Consider the following 27,431-nt stretch of genomic DNA (forward strand, 5'->3'; position numbering starts at 1 on the left):
GCCAATAATAAATTCAGATTTATTGAATAATGTCGGCAATACTGTAGCTGTTTTTACATTTCATTTTGTAAAGTAATGCTGTTCTTTTGCTGATTCTCACTAAAACACACGAAGATCACTGTAAAGCAACATTGGCACATACAGGTTGTAGTGTTTGCATGATATCCAGTGGGGTTAGTTCACAGCAGGCAAAAGAATCGTTTCGTCTCAGATCAAAGACACAGTATGCATTCAAATGGTCTCTGTAAATACCAGCAAGTTGCTTACAGTGAAACACCTCTGTACACATCATTTACATACAGCTTTGGCCCTTGCATGCAGGGAAGGATATAAAGTCTCCAAAACCATCAGCAATCCACTTAAGGCTAGCGGGCTTACCGTCCAGTTACAGCCCCAAATATATTCATTTCTGTCTGGGAGAAGTGTCCAAGACAAGATCTTTTTGGACAACTTCTGCAATGCTGGGGGAGTTTAGCATGAACTAGAATGTACTGTGTACTTTAAATAAAATTAAGGATATTTTAGAAGTATTTGCAACTTAGCGATTAACCAAGAAATACTGGGCTCAATATTTATGATTAGCAATAAATACAAATTACTTTATGTTTGCATATCAATTTAAGTAGACTAATATAACTTGATAAAATCTGATTAAGAACTGTAAAGCAGCACATTCTGCATGAATTTCAACTTGAATTATTTGCATACAGCCCATTCATGTCCATTACTAAACAAGCTAAAGCAAAAAAAAAAAAAGCTCCATTTGGACAGAGAGGAGATTGCTGAACTTTCTTCCCCAAAGATCCGATTAAAACTACTCACAAAGCCATTCCAGACTTCCAAGTTAGAGTTGCTACAGGCATCCTTCTCGGCTGCTAGTTCCACTCTGTCCTTGGGAATATGACGCTCCGTCACTAATGACGACCGTATTGTCTCCTCGCCACAATCCAGTCAATCTGTGTTAACTTCCCCAAAGGAAAATTAATAGCATGCTACTTGTGAAGATGCACAAGATAACGCAGCTGGTTACATCAGAAGAATGTTGTATCTGCTGAAAAGGCACCTGCGAGTCGAAAATCTTCCTTTGTCAGCACGCTGTACATGCGCTGGGGCAATGCCTTGGAGTAAGGAGCAGGGCGGGGGACAGTCGTGCGCAGAATCACCTCCCGACCCGTGGGTGGTGGGAAATCTGAAACGGCTCCTGTGTTGAGTCTTCGCTCCTCTGATGAAGCTGATCTCCTCAATTCTTCATCAAGTGGAGGCACTGCAGAAACCTTAAATAAGAGCAGAGGTATGATGACAGGGCAAGCTGTTTCTTAACATTAGGATTCAGAAAATACTTCTTAAGAGGAAGAGAGGAAGATTAGAAATGGTAAACACATCAAAAGGCTTCATGTGTACACAGAGCAAGACACTAATGGCATGTCAAGAAATAAGCTGTGCACAATCAAATGGAAGAACCTTCATGTGTGGATGGTGAAGCCCGGCCTAGATTAAGCTCCTGATTTTCTGGCAGTGTGAAGCGAGGGTTCTGACCAGACGAAATGCCCTTCTCAAGCAGGGCTCTCCCCTCAGCTCGCTGTGGCTACACGAAGCCAAGCCAGCCTCTTTTTAAAAATAACCAGTGCCACTACTGGAGTCTTGGCAAAAAGTCACCTGCCTTTTCAAACTCAAAAATACTACCTCGATATGTGCTTCTCATGGGCAGAGAGAAGCTTGCTGGAAAGACACTGCAGAGCAAGCGAGACGCTGTGCAATCTCCATCGACGCGCACTGCCTCAGAGCCAGTAAGCACCAACACTGAAGTCTGAATACTGGAAGAAGGGCTGGCATGCTCCAGTCAGCCCAGTAAGCATTCCCTAATTATATATATATATATATATATATATATATACACACACCCCAATACCCTAATAGGGTCCTAATTTAAGTGTACACAACTCAAGCTTATTGGTGTCACTCAGGCATGGCACAAGCCACTGGACAGCCCTCGTGGCCCCTCTGCTCCCACCCCTCTCCCCTGGCCAGTCCTTAGGAGCGGGGACCCGGCACCACTCGACTCTGCAGCTTGTGCCACAGAAGTCACCGGGGACAAGTGCCACTTCTTCCTGCAAAAGCACTTCTAGGAAACCAACAGAGAGGATGCTCCCTGTGCTACACTTCACAGTTACCCCAGTTCTTCCCCAAACTCCTCTGTGTCTGCCCAAAAAGTTCAGCAGTGTCCATAAGCAGTGGTATCTATCTCCATGATAGTCAGGTACTGTCCATCTCTACCTAACCCCCCAAAACGTCTGGGTGTTCAATAAACAAAAGACAGCGACAGCAACAGAGAAGAATATAAAAGGCAAGGCCACATATTTCAGCATCAGAAAACATTAATGTTCACTTGAAGAAATGTTTGTTGTTTGGTTTGGTTTGATTTTTGGTTTTTTAAAGATTTCTCTTTTTTACGACCCGTTAGGCTCTAAAAATGGAATCTGTGAATGAGGAAAAACCATTCTGGAAACACAAAATTATTTTTATGCTTAATATGTGAACAACAGTACAAACTAAATCAGGCTGCTGTCTATATCTACTAAAAGGTTCAACTCTATGTAGCTAGGGAAAATGAGTGGGAAACGAGGGACAAAGTTGGTTACCTCATCAGAAGATTCAGTCAGCTTGGAAAGGGATGAGAAAAGAACCAGTGATGAAAGACAGAAACAAAGGCAAGTCAGAGGTGACTTACAAGAGGTTAGAAGGAGATTGTAGGTTTAAGAGATATCATGCACTCTACTTCCAAGAACATGCATTTGCTATCTTAATCTTCCTGAGAAAACTTGAGAATATACCAACACATTTTACACAACTGGGAGAGGAGTCCAGGTTCAAAAGGTAATGAACAAGGAAATCATTCAACTGCTATTTACCGAACAGCTCCCTACTGAAATAATTCATGGCAGATTGAACTCGAGGGGTTCTTGGTAGCAAGTTGGCTCCTGTCCCACTAAGAAGTCTTAATTAGCAGTGACCAGCTCCTAGTGGGAAGTGTATGTAACCTAGCCTTAGTTACTGATGTTTCAAAAGAAACAAAACCCTAGATGTTTACATACATCTTTACATACATCTTTATCGAACATTAACGCTAGAAACTCTTACTCAGCTTTAAAAACATAATTACACAGTATCAAAAAGGGAAGTGCACATGCTTGCATACATTTACAGGGCACAATCTTAGCCTTTGCAGGGAAGCCTGTAAGTAAGGCTGGTTGACATGTTGAGATTTGCAACCAGGTTTTCCCTAGATACTAGAAGGACAAAATGAATGTTCCGATTTTCATTTCTCAGAATAACCATGGTCTGTTTTCAGAATGGTCCTTTTTATGCTGAGTTGCAAATTACAGATTATTATAAAAGCATCTATACCTCAAAAGTGTTTAATACCCAATCACATTTTTACAGCAATGATTTCCAAATGGGATTTCAGGCTCTAAGATGTCTGCAATACTATGCTGCTTTGTTATTACCACTGTAGTTAAATTTTAGTTAGACAATTTGATGCTATGCACAGGTGTAATTCTGACAGAAACTGAAGGCTGACTGCAGTCCAAGAAGTCTGGAAATCAATACTTTAAGGCTATTTATTACTACGGCTGCTTAAGAGAAAAAGGGAGTATTTATACCAATACAGGCCGGGGAAAGGTTTCCATAAAATACATACAACGCTGGCAAGAAGTAAATAGAATGTACAGTTATGCTGGAAAAGAACAGAAACTCTTCCTAAGCACACTAATTTCCATAGAAGAAATCTCAAGCATTCCAAGTATAAGGCTCAGTCTAAAAAGTTGCTCCTAAAGTATTTAATATTATGATGTGTTTCTCTACATTCCTATGTGAAACAATCACCACACTTGATTGTTCTTGCTGCAACGTTGCATATATTGTGTAACTTGAATAAAGTAGAAATTTGTGGCATAACAATAAATCAAACATTAATGACACCTCTATCTACCCAGCTGGCTTTAATTTTTTAACATCCCAGGTCACTTACTCTTTCTTTTTGCAAGGTTCTGTTATTGCCAAAATCGCGTTGAACCTCACAAAAAAAAAAAACCCTCACATTTATGACAATACATGCATATATGCAGACAAAATAAACTGGCATCATATCATAGGTCATTGCTCCATACTGCTTAAATTAGAAGTGTCTGCAAAGCGATCAAGAGCTCGCTCTTACCCTCTGAGCATTCACGAACAGCTTGTGAATAACGCTACCAGCAGGTCCTCTTCCTGCACCAATAACTGACACTTCTGGCTGGTCCAGGAGACAGTTTACGAATCTGGTGGTACAAATCATTGAAAAGGAAAAAGGAATGTTTAATTCTCAGCTGTATCCAGTTTGCTAATCTAAAAGCAGAACTGTTTCCTGTGAGAAGGTCTCCACCTAGCATCATTTGCACAGAGTGAGAACTGGCAGACGCTCTCAAGAGTTCTCCGTTCTAAAAGTTTAAGGAAAAAACCCTGACATTTCTCAACATCCCACTCAAACGCTGTCATCACCTTTTCATCCCTTTACTCCTTTCCCTCTACCCTGAAGACTAAACCACTCCTTAGCCTTCAGTTGTTCCCTCCAACTTTGTTGCTTTGTTTCATGCCAATACAAGCAGCTGTTCTTTCACAGATAACATAGGTCAAAACTAAGCTGAATGCAGCAGCCTCCCACGTAAGGTCAGGAAAGGCAGGATTACATAGTCGTTTGCGTTGCAACTCCAGCAGCAGGATCAATTAACACCTAGGTTGCAATTCAGCCTCTGAAAGGATTACTTCTCTCAAATAACTATAAATGGAACCCAGGCTCTTAATGCACATGTATAAATTCAACATGAAAAGCCTTCACGGTGTCAGCCGCACGGAAGTAACAACATGGCAATTTTTTGGAGCATAAATATATTTCTCTAGTCAGACATCACTCCTCTGAACTCCCAACATGTACTACAAAGATGTCATCTTTCCCTCTCAGCACAGCAGCAAGCTAACGTGTTGGTTTTTTAATGTTACACACTAGTCATTTTAAGCAATAAGTAAATAATCTGACAGCAATGAAACATGGCTTGTCGCTTGTCGTTCATGTGGTTCCTCAGTAATGTTTCAAATTAGTAAGGAGACTAGAATAAGAAAATGTAACTTGGGTGGTATTTCATTCCAGATTAGTTATAGAACTAATTTTATCTCTGTTGTAACAAAGTTCATTAAATATACCTTTTACATACACAAAAAAATAAATTAAATCCCTGGTGCTGTCAAGATAAAAACAAATCCATTAAAATAATCTCTATCACGTGTTTTCAAAGAGACGGTTACTTAAAGGAGCATTTAGAGTATCCACATATAACATCTCTAGGTACCCTAGGGACAGGGACACCTAATGTTTATAGCTACTAAATATGATTCCTTAGTATTTCTGTATTGTCACCACTTCCATTTGTCCTAAATTTTGAAACAACAAAAAAGGGGCATCAGAGGAAAAACAAAACAACACAGGAAAAAGAATAAAAAAAATCATCACTCACCTTTGTAGATCATCTTTCTCCTCCTCATTTTCACATTTCTCTACCCCAAATTTTGCTTTCAGAGACCTGGCTCTGGCGATGATAGCTTCCACACTCATAATCTGAGCAATGATTTCCTGCAGAAGTTCAATAAAAATGAAAATTAAAAAGATGTTCTTCTAGCACTCCCATGAACAATGTAAAAGTCTATTAAGTTTTCAGCTCCAGTCAGTATAAGTGTCTTACTTCCAACTTCTTGTCCTCTGGATTTGGGAACCGCAGAACTTTACTGGAATGGGATATTATCTGCTTAATAATCTTCTTAACTGAAGATATATCTTCTAGTGCTTCTGTTAGGAGGAAAAGAAATGAAGAAGGTGTAATTATTGCATCCGTGTTCACCCTAAAGTAACTTAATAATTTATTAAACATTATTTACCTTCTTCCTTTACCTTGAGTACAGCTGCATGGATGATGCAAGGCAAGAGATGCTTTGCAAGGTCAGCTGGTTTCTGAACTGCAAGGTAATGAAGCACCTATAACAGAAAATTTAACATATTAGTGATCAAAACCACTTCCCAAAGATAAGGTTAACTTTGAAAGATGAGCACCTACATTGAAGAATTCACAAGAAGGGAGCACTGCTGTAAGACAGGACTCAATAGGTAGTTTTACATGAATCCTCAGTGATTGCTTACAGTCCCAAACAGGTTAGAATGAAACTAAAAATAATTACATTTTAGGAACCCTTTAGCTTCCTAACACATACATGCAGATAAAAATCTGGCATATTTACTAATAATTCAAAGAAGTACCTAAGTAATACAGTTTGGGAAGTTACATTCCGCACACTAATTATTTTAGATACTTCAAACACACTGTTGTACAGCAGCAAGAATCTCTGATTAACCCTCAGCCACGTACAAAACAGTTTAATAACTCCAAGAATATAGCAGAATGATGTGCTAATGTTTAAATCTTGCAGGAGGAAGAAGAATGGGCTGCTATAAGCATTACAGATCAGACTATCACTAGCCACAGAGCTTACCTTCTCTGCCTCTCTAGTGTCATCGAAGAGTCTCTTCTGCCTCCGAGCTGGGACCGGTTTTGCTGTCTCCCAGGCCTCTACCCACATGTTGCTAGGAATCTTCATTCGGGCACTCAGCTCGCCCTTAATTACTATATTCCCCTTTTCATCAACCACTTCCTCTTCAATGTAATCCCGAGGGGAGTACCACCTCACAAAATCCTCCAGACAACAGCCAGGATTAGCTGCCTGGAATGAAGAGGAGATAAAATTTGTGCCTGAAAAAGCCTATAAAAACATGATAACCTGGGTAGGAAGGCAATAAAGTTTAGCAGGTAGTGCATAGACTAGGAGCCAAAACTCAGGGAATTCTGTTCACTGTCACCAAACTGTACACTAGGAAAGATATCTGGGAGGGTGAGGGAATAAAGCATAAACCAAGACAATGGCAACGGGTAAAACCCACACCAACAAAAAGGAAACCTTCTTCTAATCACCCCAAAACAGTACATTCATCAGTTATTTCAGGCAAGCTCAAAATTATACTGTTAACTCGAGCTTCTATCTGGTACCCGATACATGCAATAACCATTAATTTTCACTAATTTTTTAGGTATAAGCTTACACCATTAAAGACTTTGAAGAAAAACAGCCCAAGCCTAAAAGAATCACTGGGCCGCAGAAATATGCTTTCAGCACTGGCTTTACATCTTTTAACACTCCAGTAACAAAATTCACCTTTTCTTCTTCCTTTCAAAAGGAACTTAAAACTCCCCCAACCACAACTTCATTTTTCACAGATGCAATGTCAACACAAATAAATACATCCATAAGTCTGGAACACAAAAGGAAACATGGCTTTCTATGCCATGTACCTATCAAGAGCACACTTCTGCTTCAAATTATGGTTTTATATTCTTACTTTGAGTTTTTAGATCACTTGCACCATAGAAAAAAACTCTACGTATATCTAATATGATGAGTCACTGCTAATAAACTGTTACTGATATGTTATACTCTTACTCTAGAGTACATCTCTATCCTTTTACTACAGACATTGCAATAATTAAAAAAAAAATACATATAGCTATTTCATGACAGAATCTCCAATCGTTTTAAAGCTTTGAGATCATTTGATGACAGTAGTGTATGTGCTTTTAGCTCCCTCTGCAGAGCTCAAAAGAAATGGAACAAATCGCCCAAAACAACAGCTAGTCCAGTCCAAATTTGATGAACAGCTGTATAGGACCTCTAAAGAGTGATAAATTATCCTTCCTACTAAAGAACAAAACATCTTCAACTACACATAAAAATTATGTCCACCTCTCCAAAGTCCAAATACAGAACTGTGAACGTGTCAATAGATTTTTCTTTATATCACCTTTACATTTTAACCATTTAGAGACATTTTATAGAGCTAGACATAGTGGAAAGTACAGGTAAGAGACACTAAATGAAACGTACAAGGCAGTGGGAGGGAGACATGTAATTTTGATTCAGAACTTTCACGGTCAGTTTTCTTCTGACATCATTTTGCATGTACTTGTCTGAGTTTTAACTCCCAATTTATCAGCTGTATGTTTTGAGGGCTTTTTCCCTTCCCACAGACATTGTGCAAATTTACTGGAATGTTACAGCATAATAGACTGGACAGTCATAGATTTTTTAAATGTTCCAAGAATTTTATCAATAGTTTTTTATTTTCAACTTTAAACTGTTTTGAAACTGTTTTGTGGAGAAAAAAAAAAAAAAAAACCACAACTCATCAGAAAAACCTTCAAAATTGTCCAACACAAGCAAGAGGGATAGTTTAATTAAGAAAGCAGTCTCACAGAATTCTTCAAGTAGTACTACCTTAAAAGACTCCATATCTGAGAGCAAGCAGGCACTCTGCATGCGTGCCCGAAGATGAGCACCTTCTGCTGATGTCCCTAGTTTTGCCAGTACCTCAGACTGTTCTTCCAGCAAATCTTCAGTCATGGGTGCTGGTTCCTGCAACATGGAAAAACACAAGGTTACATATAACCTCTTCTAGACTTAGCCCTTTTTAAGGAAGAAGGAGCGGAAAGCTCCCTGTCACCAAAACTTCATTCTACTTTATTTGTACACAAAGGGAATAATCATAACTTTCTACTGCTTAAACTGTTCAGCCCAAAGCTGTGCCTCTGAAGATGACACTAACAAAAAGAAACTAAAAAGAAAACAACCTGAGAATGAAGTAACAATATAAGGACATATCGTTAAAATGCCAAAATCCAGATGAAGTCCAGGAAGTGTTTGACTGATACTGTTTTGTTGAGATGGATGAAAATCCACCTAAAGCAATGTAGAATTTTTGCCATTGATACTGTTAGCACATAATTAATTTACAACATTTTGCCTGACTACACTCTGCTCATGCCTTTTACCCACGCAAAGCAACATTCATTAAAACTAATTTCTCTCATATGAATGAAAAATACTGTATTCTTCATGCATAGCTAATTTCAAACTACTTCCTCTGACACCACTGCTTCCTATTTCATCCTTAGTCACTCTACAAGAAAGTTTGTGTCAGATAACACTTCTAGTAGTTTGATAATAAACCTGCTTTAGATAATGGTACCAAAACCTGATGACTATGGCCTTATAGATATGAATTGAGAAATGTTTGTTGGGGTTTTTTTTAAAGAAAAAAGAAAAAAAGTAGCAGCAAAACTGATCCAGTACTCTGGTCAGTCAGCTAGAAATCTTCGTGGATTCATGGACCATGGCAGTTCCTACTTTACAGGAAAGAAAGTAAGGGGGGGATAGAAGATGCTTCAAGAGCTGGAAAGAAAAAGAATCCCAAATTTAAGGTAGACAAGACAGCTTAATTCTTGTTTAAAAGAATTTGGTTTGAGTGAAATTTGGTAAAGTGACCCATTCTCAAATAAAACGAAGAGCATGTGAGATTTCAGTTTAACAGCATCATCAAGCTTTAAAAACAGAAAAAAAGATCTTAGGCCAAAACCACTTAGAATCATAGAATTGCTGAGGTTGGAAGGGACCTTTAAGATCATCAAGTCCAACCATTAACTTACCCTGACAAAAACCACTTCTAAACCATGTCCCTAAGTACCACATCTACCCTTTTCTTAAACACCTCCAGGGATGGTGAATCCACCACCTCCCTGGGTAGCCTATTCCAATGTTTAATAACCCTTTCAGTGAAAAAGTGTTTCCCAATACTCAATGTAAACCTCCCCTGACATAACTTAAACCCATTTCCTCTCGTCCTATCACTTGTCACCAGGGAGAAGAGGTCAGCCCCCACCTCTCTACAACCTCCTTTCAGGTAGTTGTAGAGGGTGATAAGGTCTCCCCTCAGCCTCCTCTTCTCCAGGCTAAACAACCCCAGTTCCCTCAGTTGTTCTTCATAAGATTTGTCTTCCAGACCCCTCACCAGCTTCACTGCCCTTCTCTGGACACGCTCCAACACCTCAATGTCCTTCTTGTAGTGAGGGGCCCAAAACTGAACACAGCACTCGAGGTGCGGCCTCACCAGTGCCGAGTACAGGGGGATGATCACTTCCCTAGTCCTGCTTACCACACCATTCCTGATGCAGGCCAGGATGCTGTTGGCCTTCTTGGCCACCTGGGCACACTGCCGGCTCATATTCAGCCGGCTGCCCACCAACACCCCCAGGGCCTTTTCTGCCGGGCAGCTTTCCAGCCCCTCTGCCCCAATCCTGTAGCGCTGCATGGGGCTGTTGTGGCCCAAGTGCAGGACCCGGCACTTGGCCTTGTTGAACCTCATACCATTGGCCTCGGCCCATCGGTCCAGTCTGTCCAGATCCCTCTGCAGAGCCATCTTACCCTCAAGCAGATCAACATGCCTGCATAGCTTAGTGTCATCTGTGAACTTACTGAGGGTGCATTCGATCCCCTCATCCAGGTCATTGATAAAGATATTAAAGAGAACCAGCCCCAGCACAGAGCCCTGGGGAACACCACTTGTGACTGGACACCAACTCCATTCACCACCACTCTCTGGGCACAGCCATCCAGCCAGTTTTTCACCCAGCGAAGAGTACACCTGTCCAGACCATGAGCAGCCAGTTTCTCCAGGAGAATGCTGTGGGAAATGGTGTCAAAAGCTTTGCAAAAATCCAGGTAGATAACATCCACAGCTTTTCCCTCATCCACTAAGCGGGTCACCTTGGTTTGTCAGGGATGACCTGCCTTTCACAAACCCATGCTGACTGGGCCTGATCACCCTATTCTCCTGCATGTGCCGTGTAATGGCACTTAGCTATTTTAACAACAGATAAGAATATAACCTGCAAACTATACACAATTTCACAGTCCTAGGTATGAGCCACATTGCATGAGAGTCGTATTGCACATCTGTCTCAGCTCTTGCTACCTAACCTGTGTTATTGGGATGTAGAGAGGCTCTCCTGGATGCAGCAGCGTCAGCTTTCCGTGTGGATGCAGACGACCTTCTGGTTTCAAGTTTACAGGTTCTTTGTTGCCTTCTTTTGCTCCTCCTTTCTTTCCATTTTCCTGCCCGTTTCCTTTAAGATCTTCTGTGTCACTTAGACATTCAAAAAATTCCTCTTCGCTGTCACTCCATGATTCCCAGGACTTGCCAACTTCTTTTTCCTTATCAGGGTTATCTCCAGAGTGGTCTGCTCCTTTTCCAGTATCACCAGGGGAACGATCAGACATAGTCCCCCTTTTCCCCTCATCTCTTGCTTTCTTTCTTTCTATGCAACAATTTAACATCTAATAAGTTAAAGGTGAAAAAAAAAAAGTTTAGCAATTACTTCTCGTATGGAAACAATGTCACAGAAAAACTTGGACAGTCACCAAAAATCTCTTATAATTCTAAAAGATAATAATTCCATTGAGCTTGTTGCTATAATAAAGATTTTCCCCAAAAATGCAGTCCAGACCCAATAATACAGGCATAACCAAATCTACAAAACCAATATATTTAGCTAATAATTGCTATAATTTTGACAGTTTCCTTAGGAGAAAAATCATTCTTAAATTTGGGATATTTACCTGAAGTTTCTGATGCAGTAAACAGCATCTCAGATCTGGAGGGCCATTAGCTAATCTAACAAAAGGTAGAAGTGTAACCATTATCAATTATCAAGTTGAATCTTTTACACAAATGTGGTCTTAAATCATATGAAATCCAAAAGAGGCACAAATATCCACACTGAACCCACCTCCACCATTTCAACTATGCATCTCTTCTTCTGTGGTCTCAGAAGACAAACCAGTGACTGAACAAAACCAGAAGTTAAACTACATTTATCTCCTAGAGGTCATTTCTGAAGCTCAGAGATCATTCACACTAGTACAAAACAGACACAACCTCTACCTCCTGGTCAGTTTTCCGTTTGGATGTTAAAAGGGTAACTGTTTTCAAACAAAACTTAACCACCTTTGACATTACTTTTAAAACAGCAATCATACAGTAGAACCATCTCTATATATTTCAAGTTCTATTTTATTTCTTAGTGTAACCACTTGAAAGTATAAACCGGCAAGTAAATGGCCAGTCCATCCCATTAAAAAAAATAAATAAATAAATTAATTTTTGCTCTACGTTGATATCTCATCTCGACAGAACCCTTCGTTTGGTCTGCAACAAGCTCTGCTGCAGCAGACATAACCTGGAAGGGCTGGAATACTTGAGACAGCATTAGTTACCTAAAAAGGCTAGTACACCAGCAGGAATTTGGAACAGCTCCCTTAGAAAAGTGACCAACTTGAGCTTCCTCCAGACACATTGAAGTTTTCAAAGGAGGAAACAGATGTTTTTCCCTACTGCCTAACCTTTCCTGCTTTAAGAAAGTAGGGTAATAAAAATAGAGGATAGCATCTGCAATTTAAAACCCAAACCAACAAACAGTATGTTACAAAGTCATAGTGAACTCACTCTGTCTCTGAAATAAAGAACATTTTCTATGACAAAGCAACAACAAAACACACCTTACCCCGGAATAAGGTAGTTGTTCTCCCATCTGTAGCGCATTTCTAACACAAATTCTTGCCAAAGATGTGCTACTCCTTTTACTCCTCCATGGTAGAAGTTTATCATACAAAGACACAAAGCTAGTTTGTATGTCAGACTATCAGAAGGAGCAGATTTAAACTGACTGAAGAGATTCTATGTAAGAAATAAAAGAAGGTAGGAAATACAGGAACAAACACATTTTTCCAAAACCATACGATCTCTTTCCTGTTTGATAATACAAGTGGCTAAATACCATTTTAAGCCTGTAAATACAAACTAAAAAAAAATTACAGTCTTTGAAAGAAAAAAAAATTAGAAGGAAAAACCTAAACAAAACAAACCCCCAAAAACATAAAACAAACAAACAAAAAAAACAACCCCAAATCACTATTTCTACCTGGAGATTCCACGAAGGTAACTTCATCTTTCCAAAAATGATTTATTACAAGACATAGGGCAACCACAGTAAAGTCTGTATGAACACACCCTCAAAATTCCTTTCCCTCTCTCATGAGTGCCAGTCAAAAAAACTTACATAATCTTCACTCTCTGGAGGAGGATTGTTTCCTGCTGGAGTGCTGGTTCTGCTTTCAAATCCATCTCCGAGTTTGTCAGCAGCATCAGGAAATAAGAACTTCAAGAAAGAAAAACAAAATCCAAACTTGCACCAGAACGCTTTTTTCCTGCTTTTCCCACTTTTACCCTAAAGCTACTGCTGGTTACATACCAGCAATCCCTATAATTAAAACTGTTAGCAGAGTTCAGAGTTCATTTTCATTCTACTTTTATTGTAGAGACTTGTAACAACTTAGGCTGTTTCAGAAAGCTGATAAATGCAATTCAAATAATGGAACTGACATCAAGGCCTTTCTTTATAAATCTGCCATAAACTATAAACCAAATGCAGCAGTGGAAGCATGAAACACATGTTTTGTATGCATTTAACGTGCAGAGACAGCTCACTTACCAGAAGAATAGTGTTCAGAACTTCATTATTTAAAGGTGATTCATCTACACCTCTGTGTTTGCGAATTTTTTTCTTTGCGCTGTGAACCATATTTGTGACTGATAATTTATGGATTGGGACTGGTGCTGGCTCTGTGAGCTTCGACAAAGCATGGGTAATATCAGCAACCTCTATAAAATAAAATAAAAATAATTAAAAAAAAAAAAAAACCACAAGACCGTCTCTTTAAAATTTCACCTGTCGTATTCAGTCTGTTTATCGTGTACCGGTTTTTAATGCCCCTGTGCTGTCAGGTTCCACACGTTATATTCACTGTTCTTAGTCACAAAGATAAAGCAGGAGAACCAGGTCATGAAGGAGTCACAGACTGTCCTTGATTTATTTTACTGAATGAAGGTTGGCTGTAGATAGTGCCTGCCACCTACTGTAGTAGTACTGCATACCTGCAGACAATTACAGGCAGAGCATCAGCAAAAAGCCCGCTGACAAGCCAGTATTTAAACTTTCTTTATACACGAAACCAACAAATACCAACGAAACCAACCAATGAAACCAACCAACGAATACCAACGAAACCAACCAATGAAAACCAATGAATGATGGAACAGCTTGTTCTGGGCGTCATCTTAAGGCACATGGAGGAAGAGAAGGCTATCAGAAGTACTCAGCATGGATTCACCAAGGGGAAATCATGCCTGACTAATCTGATAGCCTTCTATGATGGTGTGACTGGATGGATAGATGAGGGAAGAATGGTAGATGTGGTCTACCTTGACTTCGGCAAGGCGTTCGACACGGTCTCCCACAGCATCCTCATAGGGAAGCTTAGGAAGAGTGGGTTAGATGAATGGACAGTAAGGTGGATAGAAAACTGGTTGCACAACAGAGATCAAAAGGTTGTGGTTAGGGGCGCAGAGTCTACTTGGAGGTCAGTGACGAGTGGTGTTCCCCAGGGGTCAGTACCGGGTCCAGTCCCGTTCAATATATTCATCAACGACTTGGATGAGGGGATAGAGTGCACCCTTAGCAAGTTTGCTGATGATACAAAGCTGGGAGGGGTGGCTGACACACCAGAAGGCTGTGCTGCCATACAGAGAGACCTGGACAGGCTGGAGAGTTGGGCGGAGAGGAATCTTATGAAATTCAATAAGAGCAAGTGTAGGGTGCTGCACCTGGGGAGGAATAACCCCATGCAGCAGTACAGGTTGGGGGCTGACCTGCTGGAGAGCAGCTCTGTAGAAAGGGACCTGGGAGTCCTGGTGGACAACAGGATGCCCATGAGCCAGCAATGTGCCCTTGTGGCCAAGAAGGCCAATGGCATCCTGGGGTGCATCAAGAAGAGTGTGGCCAGCAGGTCAAGGGAGGTCATCCTCCCCCTCTACTCTGCCTTGGTGAGGCCACACCTGGAGTACTGTGTTCAGTTCTGGGCTCCCCAGCTCAAGAAGGACAGGGAACTGCTGGAGAGGGTGCAGCATAGGGCTACCAAGATGATTAGGGGACTGCAACACCTCTCTTATGAAGAAAGACTGAGGGAATTGGGTCTCTTTAGTCTGGAAAAAAGACGGTTGAGGGGGGACCTGATCCATGATTATAAATACTTAAAGGGTGGGTGCCAAGAGGATGGGGCCAGGCTCTTTTCGGTGGTGCCCAGTGACAGGACAAGAGGTAACAGGCACAAACTTGAGTATAGGAAGTTCCACCTAAACATGAGGAGGAACTTCTTTACCTTGAGGGTGGTAGAGCACTGGAACAGGCTGCCCAGGGAGGTGGTGGAGTCTCCATCTTTGGAGACATTCAAAACTCGCCTGGACGCGTTCCTGTGCAACCTGCTCTAAGGTGTCCCTGCTTTGGCAGGGGGGTTGAACTAGATGATCTCCAGAGGTCCCTTCCAACCCTATGATTCTATGATACATTGTAGATAACAAAGACTGTTCAAGCATATGCTAGAGCTTTAGATAGGCCTTAAATAAATCCATTATTAATCACTATACATACAACCTTACATGGCGTCACAATTCTGTTTTAGAGTCCTCAGGTAAATTACCCAATCAAAATATTTTTTCCAGAGTTGTTGCTGATAAACTTCAGAACCTCTCTTATAATAAAATGAATTAACCTTGTTAAAAAGAGGGCAGACAAATCTAAGTGAGTAATTCCCAGCAGCCTGAAAAACCTCATCTTGGCAAACAATTCAAGAAAATTAGAGATAAGGAGGGCTAAAGAGACTGTATGTCAAGCACTAAGAGTCATACATACATTACTCTGTCTAAGACCTTTTTAAGCTAACTAACAAGCTCCTTCAAAACTAAGACCAAGTATAACCAAAGAAAACACATTGATATGGGCTATATTTGGAGGGAAGAAAGGTGACAAGAGGCAGGAAAGAAGGGAATGTTCACCATATACAGCATGAAAAGCAAAAGAAAGGGACAGAGACATCAAGAAGTCAGTACCTGTATTTTTGGGGTAAAGTCTGACCTGTTGGTCTGATAATTTTGGTTTGTTTTGTTGATTTTGTTTGGGGGTTTGGGGGTTTTGGAGGATGACACCAAAGCCTCTCAAACAGATTAAAGACTCTTTAAACTGGCTGTTTTAACATGCACTACATAGTACTTCAAAAAGCATAAAAAAGTGGAAAAATACAAAAATACATAAAAAGATGCAGACAAATCTGTTTTATGTTTGCTCAAAACCAACTCTTGTACACATTAGTCAAATTTTAAACCCTTGTTTTCCAGTGAAAAAAAAAAACAACCCCAGAACTATAACAGAGGCAATTATCCTCTGGGCTTTGGGAGCTAAGCTTGCCTAGAATTCCTGAGAAATTGTACCACGTAGCACTGACCATAAAATTCCTAGGAGTATTACAGAAAATGCTTAACAATTAAAATCAAGTAACAAAAATCATCAACATTTTAGTTTTACCTTTTCCTTCCTCTTCAAATGCAGATCTTCCAAGTATCTCATCAGTTGACTCCTTCCGACGGCAAAGCTTGAAGAATTCAGTAAGAAAGTCACCTATAAGAGAAACAAAGTTTCTGAACAACTACTCAATTAAAATCTCATTGAACCAGAAGCTAACCCTCAAAGGGACAGTAAATTTTATATTTTCATCTGAAAGAACATGATAATTTGTTCTGAAGCACAAATATATTTACAACACATACTAGAGCTTAGGAAAATGCACATCTAGACAGCTATCAGCCACCTCTCCAGAACACAATTTTGCATCCAGTTTAATCCACTTCACCCAAAGCAAGACGAAACTTTTGCAGCATGTTATTTATTTCTTTTTTTTAAGTTTTGGAGCCATTTTCCCCACAAGCTAAAAGGCGAGGATAGACAATAGCACAGCTCTCCAGGCATACCAATCCTGCCTGTCAGACACTGCTTCAACTAAAGAAATGAATATATGCAGAGGGCACTTCATAAAATTTAAAGATCTGAGGAAATCTAAATTTTCACAGAACACACACAATAAATGCTTATTCTCTGGAACCTGGTGAAGTAAGAACAGCAATGAAGTTCATGGTACACAGACACAGAATAACGTACAAGAGAAACATATGTTTTCGCAAAACTCGTGTTCTTGAAAAAGAAGGCCAAAATATTGTCCACTCAAAAAAATAAGGGGGAGTGGGGAAACAGAGGTCATTAGGTAATCAGCTTCTCAATCCTAACTTCACAACTTAACAGGTTAAAAGCCATAAGAGAAGATAGGGAATTCTGATGTTTTACCCAATAGACACTGAGGGTTATCTGCTTTTCTGACTCTCACGGACCACTGGGGTGCTTGAATAGGATCCAGGTCACTTGGAAAAAAAACAACAAACAACAAGTGTCATGCTGTCACCATAAGTACGCAGAAGAGTAGTATCAAATTCTCAACAGATGTAATGTCATAGCCAGTTAGGCCATGGAAGCCATAATGTACACATTACATAGAAGAACATGACAAACACTATAAAATGAAAGCAGGAATCCCTGTTCTCATGTACATACGTAACATGAATAAGAAACACACGAGAACAATTCCGTTCAACTAAATTGTCTTCTTTTAAAGTGTATTAACGTTGAAAACTCATTTCTGTGTTAATTAAAACAATAAACCACTTTTTTTTTCTTCTTTCTTAAGTATCAGTATACACTGTTCTTCCTCTTTAGGAGGCTTAGCAGAAAATCTGGATGATAATTTTTGGGAGAGGGATGTCAATCAGTTAATTCTTTTTGCTTTCTACCTTCCACCATCATCTTTTCCAAGAAATATGCAATACACAAAACTTTTAAGTCTAGCATGAGAATATGCCAAAAAATGGAGGTGCGTTCTGTTGAGATTATGATACAATAATATATTCTCACACAGAAACGCATTTCAAAAAGTGTTTTCACAAATGAGATGTTCTATCAACTGACCTTAGCATTCCTCAAAACGGGTTCCCTTTCACACACATTTTAGATGTCACTAAAATGCAGTAGTTAACAAATAAAGTATATTTCTAGATAGTTGCAATTCAGATGAAATACTTACGAATAAACATCATTGTCAACAATTATACCCTCCGTCAGGTGAGGCCATGTGGTAGCTAAATGAAGCTCACTGAAACAAAACAAGAGTTAAATCTCTCAGCACTAGTAGAAAGTGTTCTCTCTATCATAGTTAAGCTCTTGAAAGGTATTTGTGATAGTTCATATTTAAGTCCCTTTATGTATTTTTCAGCTACATCCAGAAATATGCATGTTTTCCAAAGAGTTTTCTTGCTGCATACATTCCATTGGTTGTTCTACAGCATGTCACCCAGTATTGCACTAAACTTTACTAGTACCTGGCATACAGGACTCTTTCAACTCCTGTCTACAAAAGCAGAGATTGCACATTGTATTTTAGGTATCCAGGTACAGAGGAGAAAACAACTTTCATGAATTGCCTACAGCATCGACCACTGTCTAATACACTAAAATGATTCCTAGATTTGCTGCGTAGTGATGGGGTGTTCAGAAGAGAGACTGTAATAATTCAGTTTACAGACCCTCTCAATGTAATTCTCCTACAACTGTCTAAGTAAAAGATAAGAATGAGTCCAACCCCTGAATGAAGGCACACCATTTCTAAAGTTAATCTCCAGTTAAGGTATACTTCAACGTAATAATTTCAGAGATAAACAGAGTACTCCAGAAGTTTATGGTGAAAGATTTATTAGCTAGAAATTTTACAAATGGTCTTATTTGCTATTAGACCATCACTTTTCTCAGATGTTTCTTATGTACTTGAATAATTACATCACCTGTTAGGGACACATTAAGTGACAGGCAGGCAAAGCTAAGATTTGAAATAACATACCTTTAAGTCCTCCATTAAGGAAGTTAAAACACATAGTTTTCTGAACTCTTATCTTACCTAATAGGATCCTCACAGGCACCAAATGGTAACTTCCCAAACTCAAGGCCTCCAACTTCTCCCCCAACTAGAGCATCTATATCTGAAGACAGATCAATACATTTTCCATACAGAATTTATGGAATATTTTAAGAGACATATCATCTTAATTTCATATTAAAAAGACTGTAGCATGTAGGATGACCAGAGAATAGCTGAGCAGCTAAGGTGACAGAGCTATGAAAATGCAATCCTAGCATATAGTCAAAGTAAGTGTTTGCAGCAGAAACTGGGCAGTAATCATGTAACAGGACATTCAATAAGACAGATACAATTCTTGTAATTCGTGTGGAGGGAAGGTTGTTCCCTTCGTACAGGCAAAGATGATAGCTATAAAGGCAGCCTTAAAGAGTCAATGTTGACACAAGAACAAATAGACATGAATTTGCCATAAAAATGTTGGGCATGAAATCAGTTCCAAGCAGAAAAGGAAGACTCCAGAAGAGCAACTCTGCAGAGTGAAAAACTACTTTTAAAAGGTTGACGATTTTATGAAGAGAGTGCTATGTTATGTCTCCTACAATTAAAGACTTAACCCAATGATCTGGGAGAGTCCTTAAAGATGCCTCCCAGCACCCTTGGCCACTTCTTATGTTATATCCTTCAAATATATAAACCAAAAATAGACAGCCTTCACTGAATAAAAATTTAAATGGGTAATAAGGTATTCTAATGCCATTATAATAATGCTATTACAGCATCTGATCCTTAATTTTAAATGCATCTGGCAAACTGTTTACATACAAAACAAGTAAGGTATTAGAGCAGAAGTATTTGGATAACTTAATTACATAATTTCTTCTTCAGAGAAGACAAAAGATGCATTTAAATTCTTTGGTTTTATTTCAGAAGAGCTAACTGAGTGCGGGTAATAAAGTATGGGTCTACTTCTTCACAATGAACATAAAACCACAACTGCACATAGCAACAGCAGTAAAAATGATGTTGTCCATCTCCAGTCTCTGCAATGCACTATGCTACTAGCTCCCTTAACCAGAATCCTCTGAAAGAGTACAATTTATTGAAACTGCTCAAATCAAGAGATATGGTCAGAGTGGTACAAATAATTCATCACAAAGCAGGGATCCTGACTTAGTAAATAACTATAGAAACGCAGAGAGAGACCACAGAGAACACTGACTTCTGTGTCTGCAGAAATAACAAAAGTATAATCTGTAGAAGTAGCTTCCCAAGTTCTTTAGGTAAACGAAGTTTACCTACAAAGAGAAACTATCACTCAAAACAGCCCTGATTTTCTCGGACCCTTAAGAGCAGGATTCTCTTTTCAACATTTCTTAGGTACAAAGCACACAGGATCAACTTCACTACAGACTTCTTTTTTTTTTTAAAGCCAAACAATTAGGTAACCAGACCAAGGTCACACAGGTTCTGTCCCTCTAAGTGTGCCCTTAATACTTAAAACCTTCTTACATAAAACTACTACCAAGCCAAGAATAGAACATAGGCATTTTAATTGTTCCACCACCTTGTGCCCAAAATACCACATCACTAATAAAACGTATGTTAAGAAGGAACTAACATCTACCTTTTTCCTCCAGATTTGTCTACCTTTGAGCCAGGAGAAGTTTATAATTTATTTTCTGATGCTATATATAAATAGGTCTGTTAAAAGCAAATCTTGTGAATTATTAGCACCTGCTAAAAACTGAATCCAAAAGTCTCCCTATGGAATTCAGGGCAGAATTCTTTACAGACCCACAGTCAGTCACCTTTTTCTCTCCAAATAGATACTACCATTTTACAAGTATCGCTATATCTCTAAACACTAATAAAAAGGCGTATTCCTAGACATAGCCCTGTCAAAACCGTAAACCACAGACATGATTTCAGAGCAGCTTTAAGCTTGCTAGCCTATCATAGGGAGTGGGATGGCACTCAGTTGTAACTGAAGCCTTTCCTAATAATGCAGAAAACGTTTTAATTCTTCTGGCAAGGTACGCAAACATTTTCTTCAGCGTTGACTGTTGATCTCAAAACAAATTATTCTGAGGACACAAATCTCCTACCTGGTGGCTGCTGTGGCCAGAAATACTGCTGCCAGTCTTGAAGCACATATGTAAGCCGAATAGCCATGCTAACTGGAGGCAGTGGTGTTAAAGGGCATCCCTTGAAAATATTAGACAAAAAAATTTATGTAAAGAGTACATGCTCTCAAACACCCCAGGCCTTGAACAGAACTTAGTTATTATAGCCTGTATTAGAGCTAATTTTATCAGAACTGCAAGAATTACTAGTAAAGCCATTGCTCAACAAGACACTCAGGTAAAAGTAAGTACATAAGCTTTCTAAAACACAAGACATTCATATGTTCCATTTAACTGGTAACTCACGAGTAACTCTGACACAGAATGCATTAGCTTTTCATTAAGGATATTTTCCTCAGCATTTTGATGTGATTGCTGACTACCAGTATCAGTTGTGAAGTGCAGCAGTCAGCATGCCACTCCATAAAAAAAAAAAAAAGAGTCTGCTCCTCACTTTTCATCATATTGTTCTTCACTCTGAACTTAGCTATGGGAAGCTACAAAGTATCAGAATAAAAACCCACCTCTCTCCTCTTAAACAGCAAATCAGAATTTGTTCAGGGGAGGGGGAAGAGAGGGTTGTTACAAGGAGACTATAAAACAGACACATTCTTTCACATGCCAGTAGAAAATAAAAATGGATGAAGGTGGCAACGCTGAGGAACAAAACCCCTACAAATTTGCACTCCTTATCACGAGATACTGGCAATATCTGAAAAAGACTTTCTTGGTATCAGCAGCACAAGCCTCATCCTTACCAGAAAAAATGTCCCTAGAAGACAGAAGAGAATCTACAAGCAACCAAGTAATAAAATAATTATTCTTAGCATCAGTTCTATACATTCCGATGCACTTACAATCTTGGATTTGAAGATATCCAGTAATCCTGATAAATGAATATACTGATTTGGCACTTTGCGAAGATGAACCATTTCGAAGTCGGTTCGAACTCCTGGACCCTGACATTCTCCAACATACATTCGTCGCCATTTATGATGTATTTGCACAAACAGTGGTACCTGACTATAAAACATGAATATTTCAGATTATTTAAAACTTCATGCTGTCTTGTACTCTTTAAAACTAGCTAAATATTTTAACATAATTTCAACAGTTTCATATTCGTTACAATATATTTTGTCTTGGTGGAACGCAGTTTAAAACACTTAACGGGAATCAAAGAAAAATATTGTTAACTTCACCACTAAGTGGAACGCCTAGCAAATTGTCATGTCATAAGCATAGCGCTATCCATGACTTCAACTACCTAACTTTCAGTCCAAATATTTTTGAGGAATATTAGACAGTTATTGTTACCACACACATGGGGAAGAAATCCTCTTCCAAAGTTACATTTTGTATACCACTTGTTCCAACAACTTCAAGCAGATTTTAAAAGCCTTTGAAGTTTCTAAACAATAACGAACAAACAACAATCAATCTTTTTAAAGCTTCCATGGTAAATTTCTTTTTTTAAATCCTTCTGTAACAATATTATGGTGCAAATACAACAAACTCAATGTATTTTGCTAACAGTTTAACGCTTTTTCTTCACAACAGCAGTATGCTAGAGTTTCACCTGGACATGCAAAAAGGCTTACACCTACCAGCCAGTGTTCCCCAATGCAATGGAAACGGAACTCAGCAAAAGGTTACATTTGGATTCACTAAGAACTGCATCGTTATTTGCAGCTGGAGCAATAACAACAAACTCACGTAAGCCGTACCTTAAAAGAGAGAAAAATAAGAGCACATCCCTATTTTTTTAGCACATCAGCTAAAACACAGAAATTTTTAGAAATACTGTAACCTGAATAACCTTATAGTCACCAATAGGCTATGGAATCTACTATTTTGATGTGAGTACCTCTTTCAGAGAGGTCAAGAACTGAGTGGGCATGAAGTGCTGCAAATTCTCAAAACACAGACTACTGGAGCTTAACCAGATTTAAACACAGTATTCAAAATAACGTGAAGACTTCCAGGTCTATCAGTCCTGTAACTATTTATACATAAAAACAATCTCTCTGATAATACTATAACATGCTAAAGATCTGCATTACTAAGGATATGGTTGTTGTTTCTTAAGGTGCTGCAGCTTTCCTTTTTAAGAATGCATCTAAATATTATAAATGTAAAAGCTTGGCTAGTCTATGACCAGGATAAAACCAGGATATGGGGAAAGAAAAAAAAAAAGATAGGCCCACTATGGTAGGCTTTTTTGAAGTCTTTTCCTGTGTCCAGTATAATGAATCATTTTACATAAGCTTTAACTCTTTATGGAAAAAAAAAAAAAAACCGAAAACAAGTGATTGAGCCAGCATCACAGATTCTTCAATTGTTATCCTTATCTGTATTAAAGATGAGAGGCAGCATACATACCATCTTACCAGACAGTGAGCTCTAGGAGGAAAGTCATTGTTCATGCACAGCAAGTCCTGCATAGGCAGAGGAAGGGCATCTGTCAAAAAATTGATACATAAGAAGAATATTAGCATCCATTCAGCTGACTTACAATTTACTTATGTTAGCAATTTGTTGAATCCAAGGCATACTAAAAGCAGAAATCTCAGATCACACCCATTAGATCCCAGAAATTTTCACACAGAAGCAAATCAACACACTGTGAATTCCACATTCTGAAATTGTCTTTTGTCATATCCTTAAGGACATGTAAGAGAACTATAAGCTACCTTCTACCAGTTCTTCTTTCCCATCTTTGTCACTGGGTTCTTGTACAAGATAATGATGGGTAATTGAGAATTTGAAGTCTGCAAATGAAATTTCATCTGATTTCTCTTCCCATGATCCTGTGGTGTATACACCCTGCATATAAAAAAAGATATTATTTGATCATATCACGGAATCACAGAGTTTCAGAGCTGGAAGGGACCTCTATCTAGAGATCATCTAGTCCAACTCCCCTGCTAAAGCAGGATTGCCCAGAGCACATCACTCAGGACTGCATCCAGGCGGGTCTTGAAAATCTCCAGAGAAGGGGACTTCACCACCTCCCTGGGCAGCCTGTGCCAGTGCTCTGCCACCCTCACTGTAAAGAAGTTTTTCCATGTATTTGAACGGAACTTCCTGTGTTCTAACTTGTGCCCATTGCCCCTCGTCCTGTCACTGGGAACCACTGAAAAGAGCCTGGCTCCATCCTCCTTCAACCCACCCTTTAGATACTTGTACGCCATAATAAGGTCTCCCCTCAGCCTTCTCTTCTCCAGGCTGAAGAGTCCCAGCTCTCTCAGCCTTTCCTCATAAGGCAGATGCTCCAAGCCCTTAATCATCTTAGTTGCCCTTCGCTGGACTTGCTCCAGCAGTTCCCTGTCCCTCTTGAACTGGGGAGCCCAAAACTGGACACAGTATTCCAGTTGTGGCCTCACCAGTGCAGAGTAGAGGGGGAGAATGACCTCCCTCGACCTACTGGCCACACTCTTCCCTATGCAGCCCAGGATTCCATTGGCCTTTTTGGCAACAAGGGCACATTGCTGGGTCATGGATAATTTACTGTCTACTAGGACCCCCAGATCCTTCTCCTCAGAACTACTTCCCAGCAGGTCCGCCCCTAACCTATACTGGTGTTTTGCATTCTTCCTCCGCAGGTGCAGGAACTTGCACTTGCTTTTGTTGAACCTCATTAGGTTCTTCTCTGCCCAGCTCTCCAGCCTGTCCGGGTCATGCTGGATGGCAGCGCAACCCTCTGGGGTGTCAGCCACCCCACCCACTTTGGTATCATCAGCAAACTTGCTGAGGATACACTCTGTCCCCTCATCCAGGTCATTAACGAATATATTGAACAAAATTGGACCAAGTATTGACCCCTGGGGGACACCACTGGTTACAGGCCTCCAACTAGACTCTGTGCCACTGATCACAACCCTTATATATAAATTTAGGTTAACATTCATAAGCCTTAAAAAGTATACTGCCTACACAATCTGCAATAATTATTCATCTTTTTCTACTGCTAAATATTCTTAAATAGGTAAGCACGGTTTAATTTCAAAAAAACAATTCTCAAAGCACTTCATTACAAAGCTAGCTGAATGCTAAAATCCCTGTTGCCGACAATCATGCTCATTTCAAGGTCCAGATATACCCCTGAGAAGTCTTCAGAGTTATATGGCAATAGAGACAGATATATCTTCTCATATGCAACTACGACTCTTAAACGTATGCACCTTCAACTTTGTCCAAAGACAGAAGTTTCCCACCTGGGATTTTATCTATATTTATACCATTCTATGCAAATACTACCTTAATATTTAGTTCAAATATGCTTTCACTGATAAATGATTTTTTATCTATAATTTGCAAAACTCCTGTGTGTAAGGATAATTATTTTTTAAACAAAAATACAGCATAGAAAAGTTACTAGGAAAAAGTCAACATTACCGTATAGAATTGTACGCTGCTAATAAAACAAAGCAACTTGGACTACCCTTTGATATGTAAAGGGTCTCTTCTCACTAGAAACCAAGAAAAGAGGTCTGATCTTGAAAAGAAGCCATGTAGAAATACATGGACAGCTAAGGTTGAAAATTAGTTAATGAGATAACATAAGTTTTTGTTCTGAATACTCCGTACCCTGCCTAAAATTAAGAATCATAAAACTTGACTGATAACACAGCAGCCATTCAATCCAGAACAGCTGAATTTATTTGCCCTAGTACACAGAAGAGCGCAGCAATTTTCTCTGCATTTTACAGGACTGAGAAAACACTACAAAGGCTCTAATTAGACTTCAAAAAAAATCTCTCCAATCTATGAAACATACTGAGTCACAAGTAGTACTACAGAGACCTCAACCATAAGTATGCAAGGCGTGACAAAGGCACAAAGCAGAGCAAAAAAACCCACTTAGAACAGCTTCAACCATGTTTCCAGACTCAAAACTGGATATGAAAAAAATCACTAGGCCCTATACGAAGATCCAGCTTTAACAGGGAAACAGCCTGTTTGGCAGACAGCCCACCCATAAATTTACAGCAACTGTTTGTCAAAGTGTCACTTTTACAAGTCAAATTCCCCAATACAAATCATTATCTGCCACACCTGAGAAAACAGCAATACATGTAATTTCTAAAAGAAAATTCAGAAGTAGTAACTGACCTTTTCTAGAGGTTTGCCTGAAGAAATCCCAATAAGCTTCCAGTCATTCAATACTTCTTCAATTTTTGAAATAAATCTATTGGGAGGAGAAAAGACATTAATATGTGCTGAACACTAAAACTGTATTATAATTCAGCTCCCTAAAAACAGGCAATATGTTGTTCTACTAAGGAAATCCTTAAAAAAACCCCTAAAGAACAAACAAACAAACATCAAAAAAAAACCCCAAGCATCAAAACAAAACCAGAATAATTCTTCCTTGTAGAAATAAAATGGTCCTCCTATGTTTACATTTCAGATGACAGCAACTTTTAGCCACTGCTATGAGCACGCTTCGAGTGATTACTGAATCTCACCATTTTGTTTTTCTGGTATCGCAGCATATTAGTTTTAACACATATTCCTGTTTCACTGTTCTCAGATAAATACACATTTTACACAAAATTATTAACTAAATTCAGATTTAAAATGCAGCACTTAGAATAACTGTTGCCTTCTGTCATGGACATCGTCACCAGGAACTGCATTTTAAAAAATAATACATTAACACAAGAGCATTCTCCACCTGAAGTTTTCTTGTGCATTGTTTATTAACTTTTAAAGGCTTCAGCTATGAGATCCCTATTTTAATGATGAGGCAGCTACTTAAAAAACACATAAGCTTTTATTCTAATCCCTGGCAAACAGATATTAAACCAGACCTTTCACTAAGTTGGGAAACAGCTTGACTCGATCCTCTTAACCAACTCATCACTTGCGGCCTGAGCCCCCGCCGCACAGACGCGCCGGTAACGCCGGGACGAGGCTCCGGCTGCCACCGGGTACCGGCCAACGTGGCCTCCTAGCCGGCGAGGCCCGGCTCCCCTCGGCAGGGGACACGGCACAGCCCCCGCCATCTGGGCCGCGGTGAGGGGAGCGGGACCTGCGGCGGCGGCAGCACCACCTACCTCTCCCACTCGGAGGCGGTGGTGAAGTCCGTGATCTCAAACACCTCCGACTCGGGCTGCGGGGAGAGAGCAGGAGAAGCAGTGAGCGGGGAGACCGCCGCGACCCCGACGGAGAGCACAGGGAAGGGGTGAGGGGGGGAGACACTCACATCGCTGTCCGCCGCCATCTTGCGCCGCTGCCGGGACAGCGCCCCCCCCCCCCCGCCGGCGCAGAGGCTCACGGGAAAGCGGCGGAGCGCTGTGAGAGCTGTCTTGCCCCGCCGCCGCCTCACGGACCGCTCGGATCAGGCTCCCTCACGGAGCCTCCCAGTCCCCCGGGCGGCCTTCCCCGCAGCCCTCCGTGGCAGGGGACAGCCGGGCGGCTCCCGGCCTG

General features: G+C 39.9%; 1 protein-coding gene across 1 annotated transcript; it reads right to left on the reverse strand.

Annotated features, from left to right (window-relative positions):
* RAB3GAP1 (RAB3 GTPase activating protein catalytic subunit 1) lies at nt 1–27,225 on the reverse strand (the record flags this gene model as incomplete). Its single annotated transcript, XM_082483437.1, has 23 exons — nt 1–1,274; nt 4,217–4,319; nt 5,550–5,665; nt 5,775–5,878; nt 5,968–6,064; nt 6,577–6,804; nt 8,410–8,547; nt 10,948–11,304; nt 11,587–11,641; nt 12,531–12,703; nt 13,086–13,184; nt 13,518–13,687; nt 16,443–16,535; nt 17,256–17,329; nt 18,046–18,114; nt 18,913–18,994; nt 20,979–21,078; nt 21,854–22,019; nt 22,604–22,723; nt 23,379–23,457; nt 23,690–23,822; nt 26,112–26,187; nt 27,059–27,225. 23 exons carry the CDS (start codon nt 27,223–27,225, stop codon nt 1,032–1,034), a joined length of 3,042 nt encoding a protein of 1,013 aa, XP_082339563.1. The 3' UTR covers nt 1–1,031.
* Nucleotides 27,226–27,431: the final 206 nt, after the last annotated feature.

This window comes from Vanellus vanellus, assembly GCF_965231255.1.
Source record: "Vanellus vanellus genome assembly, chromosome: 5".
In the NCBI taxonomy this organism is placed as follows: Eukaryota; Metazoa; Chordata; class Aves; order Charadriiformes; family Charadriidae; genus Vanellus; species Vanellus vanellus.